The 23,571-nt window shown below is 37.1% G+C and overlaps 1 protein-coding gene across 1 annotated transcript in view; it reads right to left on the bottom strand.

Annotated features, from left to right (window-relative positions):
• Nucleotides 1–7,017: 7,017 nt before the first annotated feature.
• LOC124157619 (WD repeat-containing and planar cell polarity effector protein fritz homolog) overlaps nt 7,018–23,571 on the bottom strand; it is a 33,256-nt gene continuing 16,702 nt past the window's right edge. Inside the window, exons 9-14 of the mRNA XM_046532491.1 lie at nt 19,733–20,010; nt 17,476–17,599; nt 14,845–15,026; nt 11,519–11,718; nt 10,469–10,709; nt 7,018–7,190 (exon numbers count right to left, since the gene is read on the bottom strand). Coding sequence (XP_046388447.1) covers nt 7,132–7,190; nt 10,469–10,709; nt 11,519–11,718; nt 14,845–15,026; nt 17,476–17,599; nt 19,733–20,010 — 1,084 coding nt within the window. The 3' untranslated portion in view covers nt 7,018–7,131. The remainder of the gene's footprint in view (nt 7,191–10,468; nt 10,710–11,518; nt 11,719–14,844; nt 15,027–17,475; nt 17,600–19,732; nt 20,011–23,571) is intronic.

Genomic DNA, 23,571 nt, shown 5'->3' with positions numbered 1-23,571 from the left:
CGCAGATGAGGCAGTATTTATTCGATTATTCAAAGTGATTTATTACATCCATTGATTGAGTCTTTTCGATCTTGATTCCTTTTGAGACTTTTCGATCATGATTTCTTTTGAGTCTTTTCAATCATGATTCCTTTGAGTCTTTTCGACCTTGATTCATTTGAGTCTTTTCGATCATAGTGATTGAATCAATTGATTGAATCACTTATGTGACTCGAGTCAAAATGATTGAATCACTAAAATGATCGACTTTGCCCATCATTAGCACGGCCGTTAGTAACACCTAATTTTGAGTGGTTTGTTTTGGTTTTGGTGTGACGTAATTCAAGCAATAATAAGCAGCAGAGGTGGAGTGAGGTAATTGTTGTGATTGTTGACGGCGCGGGAGGAAGTGAAAAGAGGGGAGTCGGATTGTGATAGTTATGGCGGACGGGTGTCCCCTTGCTCCCGAGTTTGTATCATTTAAAGTTTAATAAAATATTTGTAAGTGACGTGAAAATAAGAGTAATTAATTGAAACGTTATAGCCTCAAATCTCGCAGATTTTTGCCTCTAGGACATCATATTTTCTCTAAAATGAACATTTTCGAAGGCGGCTATTAGTGTCGTATGCTATGTCAGGAGGTATTCTCGTAAATGGTATCATTAGAATTTGTTTACTTTTTCCTCGCCTTCTGCAGCTCACGCGGTTGTTGACTCTCCATTTAACGGCTGGCTTATCGTCCTTCCCCTCGACGGCTGGCTCGCAATGCCCCTCCGTCATCACCACCCCACCCAATGGCAAACAGAGCATAGGGAAAGAGGGAGAATAGTCATCCACCTACAGACACATCTCGTAATCCACCCCTCACGTTTGCCTCCCTCTGCTGGATACAACGCCAGGCAATGGAGAACACAGCATAAAGGAGTGGGGTGAATATTCGGCTGCCAACAACAACAGCTTAAGTCAAGTCATACAATACGGAATATGAAATCCATTGCATTGTCATCCAAACCAGTCCCCTATTCCACAGTATTTGTATTTTTTGTTAAAAATATGACCACTCCCCACTGTCGAGGAACCCATGCTCATCTATCCCCATGATTAAAGCACAAATGGCAATATCCACACTATTTTATTTATCACTTAACCGACCATGGCTTCGACACTTGGTGTCATTTTCAAGGTATTTTTATTTTATACGTTCATCTATCCTCTTCCACTCTTATCAGTCATCCTTCCTCAAATCATCAGGGATCACAAATAAGCATGTGGATCTCACACCTTGCAGCGAACTGAAGAAGCAATTTTGGGTTTGATATAATCAAAATTGTGGGAAGGGGGTTAATAGAGTTAAAGGGATTAGATAAATTAATAAATACACCACTTATATCAGATTAATACCGTCACCCGCTGTTGATATATTTATTGAGAACATTGCGCAGAGAAAAAAGACATGTATCATTGGAAGATAATTCTGCTATCTTGAAAAATCCGTGAGCATCCTCTTACACCACCCCAAATCCAACCACAGTCATCTCTAGATCTTATTTCTCCTAGTCCTTGCTCACTTTCTTTTCTGCATGTGCATGAAACAGCATGGGTGGCAGCTAACACCCATAATATGTGTGTAATTATTTACGGGATACATAAATCTGACGTCATACAATGAACACTGTATGAACTCGACTGGATACGATGTAAACCCATAGTCCCCTGGTGACTTTTGTTACGAGAAGCCAAGAACCAATACTAAGTTTCTATCCTCTTATACCTTCCCTACTTGAAGTCAATAACTTAATGAGGCTGGACCACGACTGAATATTTCAATACATCCATTTTTTTGTTATAGAAGCTAAAAGAAACTACTTTGTACACAACTTCTTATTAAGCCCGATAGAATTCAACAACAGTGTATCACTTTCAAGGGGGTTGCGCCAACCATTTTTAGCTATTTGTTGCATATACCATTGTTTTTTGCCATTGATAACAAAAATAATGATAATTTTAATTCATTCATAGCATTGATACCACTTTGTACAAGAAATATATTAAATAGAAAATATTTAAAAAACTAGCAAATCACAACCCAAACGCTCATCAGCTAATAAATGATACACCCTCACCACCAAGGCAAAAACATAATGCCATACACTTGAACAACACATTCAAAGTGTTTGTGTGCATGAGGGCAGGGGCGGATCCAGGATTTTTTTCTGGGGAGGAGGGTACAAGGGTGTGCCAGGTCTTTTCATATTTGAGATTATAAAAAACATAACAATTACTGTTGAAAATATTATCTTTATTTTGATAAGAAAGTTATTAATATTAAATTAAATGATTGAGGCTCCATAATACACAATAAAAACGAACGTAATGACAACTGCATTAAAAATCTTGTCTAGTTTATTAGCGTCTATGAAGGGGCACGTGTCCCCCCTAATCCGCTGTTTTGCCTGAAGTTGAAGGATCTTGTCTTTCTAAATGAAAATCCTATTTCGGCTATTGACTTTTTTAAGGAAAATGAAATAATAAATATTGTAAGGTTCACTTACGTATTTAAAAAAGCACCCTATGCTTTGTGGTTTATCAATCATAGGGTGATTTTAAATATATTAGAGGTCCTCGGTGCTTTTTAAAATATACTAGTGAGCCTTACAAAGTTTATTCTCACAAAGTAAAGCCTGAAAATATCGGTTATATATTTTATTTTCTCCATTTAAAAGGAAAATACATATCAACGCATAAAGCAGAAGAGAGTGGACAATGGGCAACTTAATATCAGGTACTACATAAGTGAATTGCGTAGCAATGCAAAAATATTTCACCATTCAAAAACACATTAAAAAGTAGTTACTTCATTGATTTACTGCTGTGAAAATAGCTTCAAATTTAACCTTCATGTTTACATTTAATGCAAATAAATGTACGGAAACAGAAGTTTTAGCTGAAATTAACTCCGATATACTAAATGTTGAAAAGAGAGGATCAAAGACTGCCGTAGTAATTTATACAGCAGTGGAAATATTACCATTTACAAGAATATCTCCTAATATACTATACGAACTCGTAGGCGGCATCGAAGATGCCGTCTTCACAGCCTAATTTGGGGTCCTAGGGCCAAAAATCAGTTAGATTTAAGGCTTGTATCTCCACGGCAATAAAACGTGTAAGGAGGTACTCCTGTATGTTGCCCCACTTGACTTCAGCTATTTTTTTGGCGGGCGACTAGGGTACTCACCCTACTCCACTATGCTGCCATCACCATTGGCTGACGTATTCACCAGAGGGAGGCAGAACGTGAGGGGTGGATTACGAGAAGCCAGCCGTTAAAGTCGAATATCAACAAGCCCGGGGGCTGCAGAAGGCGAAGATAAAACGTAAACGAAATCTAATGATACCATTTAAGAGATACCTCTTGATATAGCATATGGCTCTGATAGAAATTGCCTATTTTAGAGAAAATATGACGTCCCATGGGGAAAATCTGCGATATTTGAGGCTTTAATCTCCACGGCGAGAATAACATATAAGGAGGTGTCCCTGTAAGTTGCCCAACTTAACTCGAGCTGTGTCTGTTGGTGGACGACTATTCTCCCTCTTTTCCTATGCTCTGTTTGCCATTGGCTGGGGTGGTGCTCAACGAAAAGAGGATAAACGGAGGGGCATTGCGAACCAGCCGTCGAGGGGAAGGACGATAAGCCAACCGTGCAATGGAGAGTCAACAACCGCGAAAACTGCAGAAGGCGAGGAAAAACGTAAACAAATTCTAATGATACCATTTACGAGAATACCTCCTGACATAACATACGACACTAATAGCCGCCTTCGAAAATGTCCATTTTAGAGAAAATATGATGTCCTAGAGGCAAAAATCTGCGAGATTTGAGGCTTTAATCTCCACGGCGAGAATAACATATAAGGAGGTGTCCCTGTAAGTTGCCCAACTTAACTCGAGCTGTGTCTGTTGGTGGAAGACTATTCTCCTTCTTTCCCTATGCTCTGTTTTCCATTGGGTGGGGTGGTGCTCAGCGAAAAAAGAATGAGCGGAGGGGGTGCATTACGACTAGTCAGCCGTTGAGGGGAGGTGCGATAAGCCAACCGTGCAATGGAGAGTCAATAACAGTGAAATCTGCAGAAGGCGAGGAAAAACGTAAACAAATTCTAATGATACCATTTACGAGAATACCTCCTGACATAACATACGACACTAATAGCCGGCCTCGAAAGTCCTAGAGGTAAAAATCTGCGAGATTTGAGGCGTTTCTCCACGGCGTGAATAAAATAAAAGGAGCATAACAGTTCACGGAAACTCTATTGCTTCGTAATAAGACCTCTTCTGGTACCATAGAGGGCAGTAACAAGAAAAGACAACCAAACCGCCTTGGCTACCAGATAAATATGCTCATATGGTGATTTCTAAAGGTTCTCACCGTGATTTTGCGAGATTAAGTGATCCTCCAACAGGCGACAAATCTGGAATCTTTAAGTTTGGTCACCATCAGTTCCTGGTTTGCAATTTGCATACCCAATAAAAACTTTCAATATTGAAGGAGAAACCACAAAGTGGCGTTTTCATATAAGTATGCATTAAAAAGGAAAATAGTTTTGCTTTTTCATCCAAATTCTTTTTATTTGTATTTTAAACATGAATATTGTATTTACATGTAAAAATCAACCTTATTTCCGTAATTTTTAAATCCAACCAACTACGATATTATGGTTGGCTCAAATTCTCGGTAGCAAGAAGGTTAAGGGTACTGCCCGCCACCTAAGTCACAGGTCGCACGCTTTAATAAGTGAGTGGGTTCTCTGCCCTTGGTGTCAGGAAATAATCACACACAAGTATTTAAAGTTTTTACCCCCAAGTTTATTTTCATTCAAAATCCCAGTTTCTAAATCAGTTCAATGAAAATATACGTAAATAATATTCTTTATAAACATATGAGTTTCTAATCAATTTGCATTCGTGCATTGATATTTCCGTGAATTGAAAGGACTATTTCTTTCACTTTTTCCCACAATAAATATAATAATTTAATGAGGTACCAAAATACCCTGCGCAGCCAGGATATTTATGTTCTTACAGGAAACTTTTATGTCCCTATAGGAAAATAAAATTCCATAGACATAATCACTAGGGCACTTCTTCCATAATAAAATACAAGATTGATTCGCACAGAAATCAAATTCGATGAAAGAAAATCAATAATATTTATTAATATTAAATACATTATTAATTGGAAACTTTTTTGTGTAACATAGAGTCACCCATATTTTCCCAAATTTTTATGGATATAAATCTAAAATCTGTCAACAAAATAATGATATAATCATTGAGAAATTGGAATGCATGATCAAATTTAATGTTAATTTATTTTTAACATGGTTGCCATGGGAATCGGAAACAAAAAACAAACTATAAATTTTAGTCATTGGTACCATCTAAAAAAAAGCAAAGCCAATTTAGTACCTCTTGTTAGATATGAGATATAAGCCTAAAACGATTGTCAATAAATAAACGATTCTCATAAATTTTGATTATTGACAGGTTATTTCAGGTGCATCATAGCTAGCACCAGAATTAAACTTGTATTATCTTAAGGGCACAACAAATGACTATTTGGAGAGTTAAAAACTATTCCAAAGACGTGAAAAGCCTTTTCGCTACATCTAATCAAACATGACCCAACTCGGAGAGATTGAGAAATATTGGCCATTTATATTTTCGACCTAATTAGTTTAGTTGAAATAATTTACATACCCTAATGTCATATACAGTCTTAAAATGTTAAAAGGAATTCCGTCGACCATAAGTCTACGGAATGTTTTCATCTTTTGAAAAATGCAATTAACAGTGGCATTCCAAGATTGTTTAATTTTCATCTTGGTAACCAAGGGTGATTAAATACAAATCATTCAAAAAAAATAGTGAATAACTTAATAGGCATACATAATAATTTTTCCCATTGTCGATATCTCAAATGCTCTTTGAAGACAGCACAAAATATGGGAAAAAAACGCAATTATTTCTGATAAATTTTGGATAGCATGGTCTATTCGCAACAATATACGAAGCAGAACAACTGAAAATTTTACAAGATACCATTAACACATGTATTAGCTTCCATAAAAAACAAAAGCCATCCATATCACATACTATGAGAGTAGTTGAAGGAACTCCACAATTCCATTCCGAAAAAATGCAAAATTTCCACCATTTCAACATTGTAACTATGGTGGGTGACGGAAACTTAGTTTTCGGACTGCTCTTCGGAATCATTTCCGGTTCCCTAAGTCCCTGCCAAAATTTGAATGCTCCAACTCCTCTGGAAATGTTCGGGAACTTGTACCCATGAGTGAGGGAGTCAGTGAGGAACACATCGGGCTGCATATATAAGGGGATACCATATTTTTACACCAAATATCATACACAAGGATGAGTTTGGGTATGCCTTGTCAGAGAGGCTATCAAAACTCCAAGCTGAGATTCTGTGTAACCCTACAAGGTTCCTAAGGATTACATGTTTCTCAAGTGTGGTTTTACATACAGAGTTTCTTAAAAATTCAAATCTAAAATTTAGCCAAATGTACATATTATGTAATTCCTATGGATGAGACAGTGTGACATGGAAGAAAATTGCTAATGCTTACATACTTTTTAAAATGCAATTAGGAGCTGCCACTAAATTTTTTTTTTTTTAATGGTGTGGTAGATATGTCCAGATTAGAAAATAAAAAGACAATATTGTGGAGAAATTATAACTCTGTTGTAGCATTTGAAACAACAAGAGAGCCCCTAAGGAATCAGTCCAAGGCGGCCCAAGTTAAAGGGTAACTCCAAGAGAAAAGCTCTCTCTCATGATTAAAATCACTTAACACGACACTACAGCACAGGTTACCTGTAGGCATCAAGCATCGGAGACAAATCAAAATTATTGGCCGTGGCTGTGTTGATATCAATCTTCATTTGGATTTGGATGGATCATTAAACCATAAAATAATTCTGCTTATTCAAAATAAATAATTTGAAATTTTATTACAAAGTTAAAAAAGGCAATTATAAAAATTCAGTATAAAAGAAAACAAATATAAAAATTTCATTAATAAGAAATGCGATATACGCAAGAATATATATATTAATTTCAAAATATTTCACACTACTCCAAAATGAACAACTTTGATGGCACCACTGTCCTCCTCTTCCGAAAAATCTGAAATAAAATGTGTTTTGAACCATGAGTATTGTATTAAACAATGCCATAAGTAATTTTACCATGAAATAAACTCTATAACATTTCAGTACAATAGAAAAATTTCATATATGTAATCTATTATCCACAATGCTGACACAAGATAGCAGAAGTTTAAAGCATGACCAACAGACGTAGATATCAAAATGTTGCAGTTTAGAGAGGTGGCAACACTCAGGATTCAGACTGTGGCTCAGAGGACAAATTTAAGTAAGAGTTCCAAACACTCCCAAATATACCTATTCCACCTACTCAACATTCCTCCCAATTTTTGAAGCGTCGGTTCTGAAAGAATTTTTATCATTTTTTTCAAATCATTTAAGACAAACATAAACCACTCTAGTTCAAGGAGATACACACCCTTTTGATAGAAAAAGAATAAACTATGATATGTTAGAGATTTATTTCTATCCAAGAGATTTATACGTACATCAGTCATGGTATTGATTAGCAACTGTGCCTATATAAGTACATATTTTTTGCTGCATGAGGCAGCACAGAGGTTGAAAGGTTAACAAAGAAGTTATTCCTTATATTACAACCAACTGAAACAATAGGGTGGTTTCCTATTACAGTGGAACTTGGTTAGTACGTTTCTGAAGGGACCACGAAAAATGAACGTACTAACCAGGAAAACGTACTAACGAGGAAAGTAAATAATAGCAGTCCGGGTTATTGCAATCTGTGGAAAAGTCGTCATAATTACAATTACTATCGGTAGTTCTCATAGGATCGCCTACCTGAACTCTTTTCACATTTAAAATCAAGAAAATGAGCGCTACCATGAAAAACAAACCCTTTTCTGAATAAAAATCGCAATTTTTCATGGACATCCCGGAGACGATTTCATGATTACCGCGTCTATCTCCCGTGATTTATATATATTTACAGAACGAGGACGAGTGAAGCTCAGACAAGTCATTTTTCTTTCTCACAGCGTACTCGGAGAATACAACAACAACCCGGAGTAAGTCAACTGGTTTTTTAAACATCATAAAAATTGGGCAAAGTTATATTGACTTTCAAATTACGGCAACAGCCGTAGACATTCGCTTCTGGAATGATACCATTTCGATTGTAAAATCGATCGATATATCGACTGATGACACGCAAGATTATTAGATTACGACGTAATTACAAGAAAATTTTATATTAAACAGTTGAAATTTACATTCAAAATTTGTCTAATGTCGTCTGCTTTCGTTCCGAGATCAAGTATTTTTAAGCTAAGATTCGCGTGGAGATCCAGAGAATCGTCTGCTCCTGCAACAGTAGTCAAGTAAATACGTACGACGTCGAGTTTATGGAGAAGTACTGCTTTAGATAATGTGGGAATTGTCTAATACCGTTAAGACTCATTTCTTCATCATGATAACTCGTGCAATAGCAACAAATTCCCACTCGAACTTCGTGCGCAGCAGTGGGCACTCCCAAGCGCTCCAAAGGCAACAGAAGGTGAGGAGCTCTGGGTGGGGAAAATTGGGGCTTCTTATTGGCTGTAGTCTTTCATAGTCAGACATTCCCGAAAAATGGCCGCATTTTATTATTCAGCACGTCACAAGAATTTAGAAATGCATTTGGATAAATTACGGTAGAAGAAAGAGATGTGGAATGAATGGAAGAATGTTAATGGCTAATAATAATAAATTAAATCATGAATTCAGACGTTTGCGACCCTTAAGAAGACACTAGAGAACGAATTGCGGGTTGCGTCACGGCAAGCAATTGAGCGTACTAACCAGGAAAGCGCAATTTTTTCAAACGTACTAACCACATTCTTTTACCTGTATTTTGTTCGGATGGTACCGGGACCGAGGGAAATCGCCGTACTAAGGAGGAAAACGTACTAAGGAGGAACGTACTAACTAAGTTCCACTGTATTTTTTTATTGCCTAAATGGAAAGATTATTACTCCTGGAGTACGTATTTCACACCTTTAGATTTTTAAATGACGATATCTATTTTTTGCGATAAAATGAAAAGTGAAAATTTTCAAGCACGCGAAAATGCGACAGGTAAGTATGAATGCTGGGAAAACTCCGTGTGACGTCGCTCTGGTTCCCGCTGCTGTAAGGGAGGTGACCTTGGGGCGCGGCTTTGAGCGCTGATACAACGCAGGATGCTAGCAGGTAGCAGAGTACCATGCTAGCTGGTAGCGCTTGGCTTAAATAAGGATTATTAATACCTTATCAAACGAGGAAAACTTTCCGACCTAAGCCAGTTTTTATAAGTGATAATTAAGACATGTTTCCCTGAGCTCTGTGCCTCATGCATGCATTGGTAACCTCAGACGATGTAAAACTCCTATCTACTTGTATAGAAACTATGTCCCTGTGATGTCACGTGGAGTGGCATCACATGGGTGCCAATCTGGCCTTTTTCAAATGAGTATAAAATTGACCCTTGCCATTCGTCTAAACCGGTATTCCTAAAACCAAATAATTTGCATATTATGAATACACTACTCGTGGGTAACGAATCGCAATCAATGCCTTTCATTTTGTTTGATGAAGGAAACTACCCTATTAGGAGATTCATAGAGGTCTTTACAAGGCACATTACTTAATGGCAACTGACAATTAAGATCCGCAAAATCAAAAGTGTCGAACTAATATTTAATACTCATCTGTACGTATACTTAAGTGCAAAATTTGGTATCTATAAGTTTGATTTAACTGCCACAGCAACGTAGCAAACATTTTTTTCGCCACTTATAAAAGAGGCTCGAAATTACGAAACTGGATGTTACGAAGTGACAATTTTCTGGTCCCGCAGACTAAGTATAATCGAGAGTTTACTGTAATCTTTTATCATTATTTTTAGTATAGAAGTATATTTTATAGCTTGAAAGGTGGCAATAGTTAAAATGTTTTCATAAGCAGCTAATTAATTTTATTTCAAATGAATGCATGCTGAAAATATTTCAAGTTCTCAAAAAGTATTTGAATAATATTTTATGCATTAGGGTGACTACAAAAGGTTGAATAGTTCTAATACATCATAATCCATCTTTGAGGATGCGAAAGACTATTAACTAGTTAGATTCAAACAATATTTTTATTACTAAAACTCTTGAACCTAAATTTTTATTTTGCTAAGAGGCAATTTTCACTCCTAAAAAACTGAATGTACAAGTCTCATGGCACCTGTGAAGTTGAAGATAACATGATCCTTGAATTAAATTTTCATGTAAATTGAGGTAGTTTCAAAGAATTTTGAATACAAATGAATAATCTTACCAGGCACTGAATCAAGCCTTCCTCCCGACCGGGAGATCTCTTGTGGAGTTGCCGGAACAGGCAAAACCCTGGAAGTAATGGACTCTGCTCCCCTGGGACCATCAACGCTTATAAGGCTAGGAGGGGCCCTCAGGGAAGGAATGTTAATTGTTGTTGTATTCCGGCTCTTTGTTGGCACATGAGGATCAGAGGGTCTTCTGCCATTGTCACTTGGTGGCAAAACTGTAGGCTTTGGAGGGCTCTGAATATTGAGAGAAAATATTCAGAGAACATAAATTTGTTTCCATGCATAAACAAGCAGATGAATTAATCAAAACCCAAACAAAATTTTGCAATCACTTCATTAAAAGTGAGTGGATTTTTACACTGAGTACATCCCAAGAATTATTTTTTTTTCTCAATTACTTTCTATAGGCGTGTAATGCATGGCAAGTAGGGATAGACTGATGATAATTTTTTTTTTAATCAGAATATGGATTCTTGATCTCTACTGTTGGCTCAACTGATATATTTATATACTTGAGTTTTAAATAGTAGTTTAAAAAGGTGATTAAATAAATCAAGTTTCCAATGGGTAAGAACATAAAATTTAAAAAAAGCTACAGCAATACTTGCGTACAAATTGTCACATAAGGACAAGCATCAAAGTTTAAAGGCACATATAATAGGGAATCAGAACTATGCAAATTATAAGAGTGAAATTGAATAGTATAAGTAGTACATCACTGGATATTTGACTCTAACATACTGATTGGACCATCCCTAGTGGAAAATTTCTCTTGCTTTTAATTTCCAATCAATTTTCAAAGAGTAAAATGACTTATCTAAATGATGAAAATTCTCCATGGTCAACATGTTTAGATTTTCAGATTTGCCACACTTCACGAATGAACATAAATGTTGGCACAATTCTTTATTAGTGCTATGTTTAAAGAAGATGAAATTTAATATGAAAATATTTTGAAGTCTGAGGGGTATAATTTTATTAAACTGAAAACACTATGGATAATCATCACCAGCACTCATTGTCGGATGGATGATTAAACGTACCTTAATTCGCGTCATCATGTCCGCAAAAGTCACTTGCTTCTCAGCAACATCTACACCAGTGGGCAATGTTTCCAACTGAGAAACATTGCCAGCTCCTTGAGTGCTGACACTTTCTGAATCACTGGTAGAGCTACTATCATGAGAACTGTCAGAGCCACTTGAGCATTCTGAACATGAGGATCTGGAGCAGTGGACTGAGTCTGCAAAATAAAATTGATATTTTAATAACACATCAAGTCAAGAGCCCTAAATTCATTCAACCATCCATTTTTTAAATTTTGATCTTAGACTTGGTCGCAAGGGAAGCGAGGAAAACATTATTCAGAACAAAATAGGAGACTTAAAGTTGGGAAGCACAATTATTTAAGCACGAAGGAATATATGTAATATCTCGGCAAAGCAACTTGCATTGGTGAAGGACAAAGTTATGTCCTTGGCCCGTTAGACTGCTGATTTTAGGGGACATTTGTGAGTAAAAAAGTTTTATGGGCCAGGAATTACAGTGGTTTAATTCGAAATGAATGATGCATGAACCCCCACTCACATGCTATAGTCAACTTGTGCTATCACAAATATGACAAATATGAAAAAATTTCACTACCCTAGACCAAAACTCACCAAAATCTAATGGGAATGACAGTTAAATTACGCATTTTTAGATTTTCAACCACTCCTCCCCACGAGATCATTGAGATAGGGTCAACAGTTTACCTAGAGATCTCCATTTTATTGGGGCTGAATTTGGCCAGGATTACCCAAAAACATTAATTTTTCCAATTTTTCCATTTTCCCAATTTCACTGTACCCATTACTCCACTAGTCCCACTCCCATTTCAAAGCCCAAAAATATCTATTTCTCCTTTCTCAATTTCCTTTCTGATATTTTTAGCTAACTTGCCTTAACCATTAGGTAATACTATATATATCAATACTTGATGCTGCTGTCTTGTTCCCCACATTCACGATCTTCTTTCCTTCTCTTTTGGTTGCAACTGATAAGTCTCCATAATGATTTTACACAATATTGACCAAGGGAGCTTAGCTACCCAGCAGCCTATAATGATACCCATTCTTGAGGTCCTAATTCCATTAGGTGAGTTTCCATGGTTCAATTGATTTCAGTGAACTTTCGCTTAAAGTAGACTGTGTTATGCATTTGTGATATATATTTTAATCTCAACAAAAACATATTCCGGCCTCCTGTCATAATTGGACACTCATTGAAAGTACAGTTGAGGACCTCAAATCCGGAATCTAGAAACCCGGAAGACCAGAAATCCGGAACGGCTCACGGCTTACTTTGCTACATAAGCATCTACATATATGTGTCATGATGAGTGACTGCATGCACACCCTTCGCTATGTAAAAATATGAATGATGAAACAAGTCATCAGCTTCACTCTCCTTGATTATATGACTTAGATAAATGGAGAGTTCAACTGTCCTACTTCAAATCAAAGAGTAGTTAATAAAAATGGGAAGTACCTTTGGGAAGGCCCTGAAGACCAGAAATCCAGAAACCCTTTGGTCCCAGGCTTTCCGGATTTGAGATCCTCAACTGTATTTTACATTTTCATTTTGAAAGAACGTGGAAAGCATTTAATTTTGTTTTATAGAAGCTGCCCAGTGGAATATATATGACACAAGTTAGATTTTAATTGGCAACCATTAGGGTACTTCTCATTTCTGCCTGACAGGATGAATTCAGTCTCCTAAAAACCTTAAGTAGAAGACGGAACAACTTAGTTGGCCACATTATGAGGCATGATGGCCTGATGAAGACAACCGTAGAAGGACAGGTGGAAGGGAAGAAGGGCAAGGGACAGCTCTGAATGAGTTACAGGTATAAAGGATGTAAAAGAGAAGAAATGCTTCGCTATGAAAAGGCTAGCGGATAGGAGAGAGGAATGGAGAGCTGCATCAAATCAATCTTACGATTGTAGACTAATGATGATGATGATGATGGGATGAATTCAGGTACATTAGGATTTAGGTTGGTTGTCTGTGTGTCCACAGGTATTGGGACAAGTGCAGGTAAAAATGATTGAGCAAGAGGGATTTCAGGTGAATCACATGGATATTCCGCTGGAAAGATGATGCCAAATCAGCGGTGCAGAATGAGACGAACAACAATGAAACGGGAACAGGGATGACTGGATCCTCAGGAACAGAGATGACTGGGCCATGAGGAACAGGGATGACTGGGGACTCAGGAACAGTGATTAATGCCGCAGGAACTATGTTGTAAAACTGAGAAGGACTACCAGGATAGAGGATGTTGAAACTAACCTTTCACTTGCCTGTTAGCTCAACTCTAACAAGTCAGCAAAAAGCTCCATCATCAGTTGATGATTTAATTTAACCTCCCCTTTTCACTTTGAAGGTCCCTCAATGAAGATATAAAGGCCCTTGATGCATTTTCTCACAAGATGACAATTTTTTTCATCTTGAGTCCACACATTACAGGTCCCCACCCAGTTCTTCGCTTCATGAAGAATCTTCCTACGGTTAGCAGTGAGAGACTCCATAATTAGGAAGCCCTTTGCCAAGAGATTCCTCTTCACACTCCTCCACACTTTATCTCTTTCTGGTATGAAAGGAATCTTACTATGATGGGCCTCGAGGAATCATTCAAGGCACCGTGTGGGCCAACCCTGTGTGCTCGCCCAAGAAGGATTGGGTTGCCTTTTACCCTCAGTTTGTTCAAGATGAAGTCCTTAGCCACCTTCAGTCAGTCTTCCCGGTCACCCTTCTTAACACCATGAATTAATAAGCAGTTCTTTCTTGAGTATTGCTCTAGAGCATCAAGGCAATCATCGAAGTCATCAGACTTTTCCTCCAATTCTTCCAATTTTGCTGTGACACGCTGCTGATTGTTTTCAACTGCCGTCTTGAAGGATAAAAATCTCTGTTCAAGTGCAGACAGGCTTGCCCGCTTTTTCGGTGTATCCTCCTTCTTCACTTTCTCCAGATCTTCTTTGAATGAAGACATAGTCATGCCCACAGCCCATCGACCATGGACTTAAGATCATCATGGTTGTGGTCCAAATCCTTCTTCTGGGTGGGCTTCGGCAGTAGCAGGGTTGGGAGAGGATTTAACAAAAGTGAAAGTTTGACTGAGCGTTCGCTAGGCACGTGAGCCTTGCATGAGCATTGGCGAGCAACTAAATTACTCCTACCAATGCAACTCTAGGGGTCACTGGTAAACAAATGCCTTACTCATGCAAAAAGACGAAAGTAATAATATCATAAGATACATCAAAAAATGACTGGATGCCAATACCCTTGAAATAATTTGAGGTCAATGATTTTAAAGTACACTCACCTGAGTCAGAATTATGTTTCACAACATGTCTCTTTCCCCCAGTTATTTGATCGGCTCTTGCACGGGCAGCTGCTGCCAACTTGGAATCTTTCTTGAACTTGGCATAGTAGAAGATATCCATGAAAAGGTCATGATCATTTAAGTCGATAGCCAAGCGAAAGGATTTCTCAAATTGCTGATATCTGTAACATGAAATGGAGGGACAAAACCTTAATGATTTCACAATCTATCATTAAATCGTCATAGCGTAACACATCAGGGATTCAACATCTATAACAAACTGCCATCTGCAATAAAATGACTACAATACAAGAAATTCAAAACATCGGTAAAAAATATCCTGAGGTAACATTTGTTTTATGATATAGGTGAATATATGAAGTATCACTTTTGAGGTTATGCAAGTTTGCTTTTCTCAATATTTATGCACTTCACCCAAATCATTTGTTTTTTTTTTGTAAATATAGTTGACATGGCCAAGTTGTATACTTCGTATTTTTGTAACGTAATTGACTTGACTAAGTTTATGTATTGTATGCACTTTTGATGACTCCATGCAAAAGTATTGAGTGCTACACTGAGGCTGCTTTCTGACTAAACGGCTTTTCGCCGGCCGCCCTTCACATCACAACGCCGTGAAATTCAGGCTGCTTTCAGACGAGACGACTCTCTGCCACGCTATGTGCTGTGCTGTGAACGGCGGCCCGGTCCCAGCCAGCGGCCGTGTTTAAGTCAACAGAACTATTACATTAGACCCACACTCAAGGTTTTCCTGCAACAAGTTATCCAATAGCGCTGTCTAATGCAACGCGGTGAGTCACCGGAACTACTGCTCGGCATTGACGTGCACCAGGCTCATAAGCTTGTATTTCCGCTCTTCCGCGGTCGTGTTAAATTTCTTTCCGCACATTTTTAATTCATAATATCTAATTCTTCAGGTGAGAAAGCGCCTCATTCTAAATATTTCAGGATTGATACACGGGAATCGAAGAGAGAGGCTGTGATAAATTTAACGGCAAATTCCGACGGAGAAATCACTACAGTGCGCGATAGTACGCGGATGCGTTATGCGCGAGACTAAACAAGTTATTTGACCTTGGAATCGTAATGAGATAGAGCAAATAACGTCGGCAGCATTAAACAATGAAGGCTTAGCCTTTAATAGATTATGACTCATTGGATGTGATTTTTTTGCTAATTCACCAGAAATCGTAAAAAATGCAAAATTTCATTTTTATTTACCGATTTCGCATTATTTCGTTATATTTCCCGTTATTTTGCAGTATCGCACCTCGTAAATTTCATGGATCTCTACCAATCATCCCTAATATTTTTAACCATTGTCACATTGTATACATAGTTTGTATTCTTGATGCCAGGTGATCAACTAGAAAATATTTTATACTCTATAATGTTTTTAACATCAAATTCTAAATACTAAAACTATTTAACCCTTGATGATACCGCTAATATATGGCAAAACTTTGGCACAGGTTGAATATCTTTTATTTGAAATAGAAGAGACTAGAACTCCAGAGAAAAATAATCTTGAGTGAGAAAGAAAATCATGAATATCCAGCTTGAATCTCACTTAAGATTCGAGATTTCGTTCAAATTTTCGTTTTACCTCCCTCAACCAAAAATCCTGCTTGCACACCCCTAAAGAAAGCACAAATGTTTTATTACTTGGATTTCAAGTAGCAACACCATGGCAGAATTTTGATGATGAAGAGTACTCTGTTTTCGTTCATTTAATATAAATGATATAAAAATTTGAATGTATCTAACATTAAAATAAGCTTTTTCCATCAGTGGCAAGGCTGTATAATTTTATAGCCACCATGTATAAGTTTTCCTCCAAAAATATCTGAAATCAAAAGAGATAAGCAGAATAATGTCAAACAATTATATTGCTCGCACCTCTGATTCCAAAGCCCACTCGTGAGAGCAGGAAGGGCCCAGCCAGCACGTCAGCAGTCCCCCTGAGCTGTCGCCACCAGCTTGCCTTGCTACACGGCCATAAGAACTATAGAAGCTCATATCTTGGCTAAGTAGGCATTGTGTTACAGAAAATTTCACATTTGCCCTTTTATTACCAAACCCTATCATCTTGCCTTGCTTGACAAAAATCTGCCAAGAATACCTTGAGAATGTCTTTGTGAGTGCCAAGTGAGTGAGGCCTCATGGTAAAAAGTTCAATTATCGTATTTGACGGCATCTATGGCACACCTCTTTTCCAAAATAATAGCTCAAAATAATCACCTGCGTCATCAAATGGAAGGAATTGGGAGCAAGATATCGAACGAACTCGATATACATAAATGATCAAGTTCGTTCAATATCTCGCTTCAATTTATACAATAATATAGGATTTAAAAGGAGCTAACTTAAGTTGCTGGGGAGCTGTGCCTTCGTCCAGACTTTTTTTCTTGTGTGTACCATACTGAAATGAGGGTGTGTCTAATATGCCGTCAAATACAGTAATTTCTCTAAATTTTCACGATGGTTCCCAATGCAGAGCCTCTCGGTCAAAAACGTTTTTATGAATCAAAAACTTTAGAGGCATCTGCTCAAATTTCAAAGAGCCAAAAACATACACTAATCAGACGATACAATTAACATTCCACCTACCTTAACAGGTGATGGAAAAATCTCCTTGTAATAGCCCTAACCTTGTCACCAAACTCCAGCTCAGTGGCATGACAAATGGGATGCAAGGGGGCATGAAAAGTTCCTAAAGCTGCTTCCAGAAGAGCTGTAACAAAATTATAAGTATTATTGACTCCCTTGACTTTTTTCATAATCAGTAGAATAGAGGGCCAATCCAAAATCCATGATAATGGGGGAGCGAGAAAAAAGATTATGAAAAAAATATGAATAATTCATTTATGATCATATATATGTAATAATTTTGACATTAGTTTACGAGGCACACTTTCTCCACATCTTTCTCTACTCATTCCAATGAAATGCTTGTTCATTTAAGGAAGGAGGGGGAGAGGAACTTGAAAGGTTATAGATAACCAACATTGTTCCACGAAAAAACTTTTCTTTTCAATGAGTCCACTTTTTTAGCTACGATGAGCTAAGATGAGTGAGATTTATTGAGCTAAGGTGAATCAATAACACAACACGGTTTCAAGTGCAGCTTTTCATGACCCATATTGGAAGAGAGGTGAATGACATCATATCTGCCATTGGATACCAATCCCACTACTGCTCTGAGTTATGAGTAATTTGTACTGGAGTTAAAACAATCATTCAAAGTTCATACTGCGGTGTTGCTTAGGGGTATGTCTCACTATCATTTACAGTAGACTCTTGTTATTACGTGGTTTATGGGACCGAACCTTGGTAGCCAAAATGTTGGCACAGAAAAATTTTTAACGCCTCATTTGGGTGTTATTTCACTGAAAACGGATAACATAATGTATGCAAAATTCTAGGAAATCTCCCATTAATGATAGATATTCCATAGTTCATAATTCCAGATTAATGATCATCTACCATACCGAATATGTTTGAATATAGTCCCCCCTTTTTTTCCAAAAATACCTGTGGTAAAAGTAAAGGGGGGGACTATATTCAAACGCATTATTTAACTTTTCCTGAAACTGAAGCCTCAAAATTTGGGGAGGGGGGACTATATTTGGAGAAATACAGTCATTACAATTAATAGCTAATAAATAGCATTGCTAAGTATTGAAAACTTATTATTCTTTATTAGCATATCCGCATAATTTTATGTAATAGCACGCCCATTCATGCGACTAAAATTGGCGTGTATGATGCAATCTTCTAGTAGAACAGTTCTCTGACAAGTCATATAAGTGAGGAATTTCATGCCATGGGACTGGAAAAATATGTTTCGAAACCAAGGTCGTCATATAAATGAAAATTCTCATAACCGAGGTTGGAAAAACATGGGTTCATATGGGGTTATTCACGGGACCAAAGAAAAATCGGTGTATAAGTGTGGTCATCGTATTAGTGAGGGTCGCATATCCGAGGTTCTACTGTATGTGTTCACACATTCTTAAAATACTGGTTCTTTGCATATAACTCCATCACCCAGTTCCCCATTAAATGCTGCCCTGAGTGACCGAGGCCAGGATGATGCTACCACAACAGGACAGTCAGGGAGCCCTTGAAATGTGCTGTGATTTAAGAGCCATCCAAATCCCACCCCACCCTTTATACAGCCATTTATTGCACCGTTAAAATTTCGACAACTATGGAAATTTTTATCTCCAGAATGAAGCATTACCAAGCACTCAGGTTTATTGCACTGTGCAAGGTCCATCCCCTTCTATCCCTTCTATTACAAAAAACACAAGTTTCACATTTAGAAAGTAGCAGAGGATTTAGGCGGAAAGATAGGTGGATAATCTGACACAGTGAAAACAAGTTGGTGGAACCCACATGGGGATCATGTGTGTAAGGCGGAAACTTCGAGGAAATTGTCGGTTTTTAAATAAATATGGTCACAATCCATAAAATTTTATCAATAAACAGTTGATTAAATGACATATACCTAGCATTTAATTGTAATTTTCAAAACCTATAAATTCTCGATATTTTGTTGAGAGTGTGAATCACTGCTAAAACTGTTGCCTCAATTTGTATAAAGTCTCAGAATAATTAAGTCACTTGTACACAATGTACACAATAATACAGTAATGACATTTTTATGGTAGATATCTTCCCCATATTTATCTCCAGGGTGGATGTTGTAATAAACTACATAATGCAATTATAAGGCTATAAATAAAAATACAACATTATGGGCCTTAGAATTTAAAAATCTTTCTTTACACTTTAACACCCATGGGGCTCATATTAGATGACAGTTATAAATGTAAGAGACAGATAATTAAAATACACTAACCTTCAATTTCAGGGTTTAACCTTTTCCTAAATAGGTGATTACAAATTAAGTACAAACAGCCAAGGCATGCTTGTCCCAAAGAATCCCATCCCAAGGAGGCTAGCAGAGCCACTGCAGCTTCAGCTTTGTCCAAAGAAAGGTACCGGGTCACTACTGCCTCAGGACTCAAGCCTCCCATGATCCTCTGATAGCTGTCCTGCTGAAGTGTCCCTTTAAGCTTTGCACATCCAGATTGTTCCCCTCCAGCACCAACAACACGAAGGGAAGCCAATGGACCCCTACGATGTTATCAAAAGTTAATTTTAGTCTATGAGATCATACATTAAATTTGAAAACTACCCTAAACATTTTATATGGATTCAATTCAATAAATTCAATTGATAATAACTTATAATCATTAATAAAATAATCATAACTTCCCGATGTGAATGTACTTCTCTCCTGTTTCCAACCAAGATAGTTGGTCCATAATTGCCAACATTACACAGTCTGGATCATTCGTCATCTTCGGGCAGAATATCACATCATATCATACTCACTCTACAGTTGCACAATTTGGACCTCCAAACGTTGGCAATACATGGACATTTCCAATATTTTTCCTTATCTCAATCAAAAGTTTATAATGCATGAAGTATTCGACACCATACAATTTAAAACTGAGGACAACTATTTTTCCCATTTAATTCAAAAATGAAATAACAAGCCATGGAAAAACATGACATCCTAGAGTTTGATGGTGTAACAAGCAATGGGATCTCATGAAAGCACAAATCACATCAATTACTTACAGCTAAAAACTGTAACAATGGTACTTAATTTTTCATCATAGGAACAGCAACTTTGATACTTTGACTACAACATGTGAGTTAATTTTACTTCGTTGCCTAAGAATGTTCTTACTGCGGGACAAACTTATTTCTGTTCATACAAATTTTGCCTAAAGTTCAAAAATTTAAATAAATTTGTATTAATAAAAATTTAAATAAATCATGATCGAATATTCGAATACCTCGAATTTGGAATACTTTGAATACTAGAGTTGCGCAAAGCATATTAAACATATGTACATGTAATGTATAAATAAACAGGTATCCAAAGGAACCTCGATCTATCGTTTTTCAAGGAGATGGACGAAAAAAACGATGAATGCGGGAATGTTTGACTAGGTTGCCTATGCAGCAGGAAACTCAGGATTTTGGCGAGTAATTGTGATTTACTTCAAAGAATTCAAACAGGAATTTAGCTGATTAATGGAATATTTTCATTTTACGGAAATAATTTGGGCATGTAGTTGATTCAACTAAAATCTCTCTCAAATATCCGAAGGGGACACACCACCTCGCGAAAAAATGATTGCATGCCGTCTCAGCATTTACACTGCTACGATGGATTTCTGTCTGATGTATACATTCTTATCTATACCTATCGCCATTTCAGAGGCATGCTCATCTTATACTCTGCTTCATCCAACTTCTTATTTTCAACAGGTAGCTCTCTTTACCCCCACTCCTAGTGTCAAGTGCTACCGGAAAATCCGAATCGTTTTGCAAAATACGAGCGCTTCTCCACCGGATTCTCTTCTTCTTCAATTATTTTCAGTACATCTTTGCAAGTTCTCAAGAGATAAGCAGATGAATTCAAATTACTAGCAGGGAGAAACCAAATATCCTGAGAAAATATCCCTTCGTCTGTGACTGTGATAATAGAGATTTATAGCACAACTCATAAATTGTAACTTGATATATGTTTTTCGGAATAAATACCGCATCAACTTCTGAGAAGCTCAGCTGCGAGGATATCGAGTTTTGCCAGAATGCTTAGTCTCCGTCGTATTTTGACATTTATTTCCTTGCGTAAAATGCTTCCATAAAGTCAGAAATACGTCGCATTTGGTCTTATTCTTTTTTTAATTACGCGCACATTACTAATATTTCAATTCAATAAAGGTAAAATATCAATTGCCGAAAGTCATTTTTAGACACCTTTTGGGCTAATAGATGACTCATGCAGCAGTTGACCTCCAGCAATGGGGAATTTCGACGCAGGTAGGCAGAAAAAGGTCAGTGGGGGGGAAAGACGGAAGGGTGAAACACAATTTTATTATTCTCCTGTAACTTGATATTTTCTTTTGAAGCTTTTGATTTATAGTCTTCGTAATACGAACCCTGCGCGAGCTGGGGCCTTTTGTTTGATTTCGGAGAGGAGGAAATCGTCGTAGGAGGAGGTCTGATGGATGGAGGGGGTAGCAGATTTTGGGAATTGTGCTACGTAGTTACTATCCCACGGCACTGAGGTTCTCCTGGTGAGGGAAACCGGGGATTTTTGGATTTTTTCACCCAATCATTTTCGGTTCCCCATATCGAACTCTTTTCACCTCTCTAATCAGCAAATTTGATGTAGTTCGTAAAATTGCCTAAAAGGGCGCTGCATGCACTAAACGACTAGAGTCCTCTACGTTGTTTCCGAGTCAACTACCAACGACATGCATGCGACAGTGTATTGCCCCATTCACACTACCATCATTGTCAACCAGCATTAAGATGACGTCAGAACCAGTGTGCATTCACACATACCATGGTTAGCCACTTGCAACATCTGATGAGTGGTAAAGTAAGTCCAAGTGAAAAATGTGAATAAAATGTGACAAGAGTGAATAACTTGTTGGAAGGAAATAGAGAATGTGCAGGAAAAAGATCTTTTTCAACGTATATGCATATTATGAGCTGCTTATGAATTAAATAATTGCATTTCAGCATCGTCGAGAATTGTTCCTTGCTACGTAGAAGTTAATTCAGATGTGCTCGTCCAACTAATCATTTCATCGACAGCGTGGTTTGCATTTTTCTACTGCTCTATGGAATCCGAATTAAAGTGACTATTAGTAATAATTTGGTTGGTATCAACAACATATACTACTACTTGCACTTGATTTGGATGTGTTGACAAATCATTGATGTAGGTGAAGAAAAGAGGACCTAATTTTGAGACTTTAGCATCAACTGAGGCACACTTTTGGTGATTTGGAATTGAGATACACTTGACACTGCATTGCAGTCTTAGCAATGAACGCTTTCTGATTTTGACAAAGGACATGATCCAATCTGATGCTATACCATAAATTAAAGCTATTTTACTTCGATTCAATGGTGGACGAATAACTTTCAGAAATGTGACTTGAATATTGTTGAAATTAAACTTATGAAATAAGAGAGAGAACGTGGTATTGTTTGCGATATTTAGTATCACCCGACGTTTCTAACTTTATTTTCTATAGTTATATCAAACTAGCAGTTAGCCTGATATTTTTATTGGTATGGGAAGAACTTTTGTTCAAGGATGAACATAAGTGATCTTTAAATTAAAAAAAGAAGAACTTTGTGTTTTCACATTAATATTTATTCACGACCATGGTTTCAACGTTACACGTCATCATCAGGTGATGATGACGTCTATGACGATGATGATGATCACCTGATGATGACGTCTAATGTTGAAACCATTGTCGTGAATAAATATTAATGTTAAAGCACAAAGTTTTTTTATTTAATTTAATTATGAATCGCTTTCACCAAGTTACGCCTCAAACAATCAATTTTATTAAGTGATCTTTCTTAAACTGGGACAAAGAACTCTTACGAAAACATTAAAATCATTGTAACCATCAGATTTTCACTAAGTTAGTTTTTCACATTTAACATTATTCTAGCAAAATATTTATAGAGATTTAAATATGTCTGTAACAATACAATGCGAGCCAATGGCCAATTCACTACGAACTATAGCATATCACATAACTTACATCAAGTTTAAAATTTATTAATATTCAACAAATTACG

Source organism: Ischnura elegans, chromosome 4, assembly GCF_921293095.1.
Source record: "Ischnura elegans chromosome 4, ioIscEleg1.1, whole genome shotgun sequence".
In the NCBI taxonomy this organism is placed as follows: domain Eukaryota; kingdom Metazoa; phylum Arthropoda; class Insecta; order Odonata; family Coenagrionidae; genus Ischnura; species Ischnura elegans.
The sequence above is the reverse complement of the archived record's forward strand: the minus strand, read 5'-3'. Positions and strand labels throughout refer to the sequence as shown.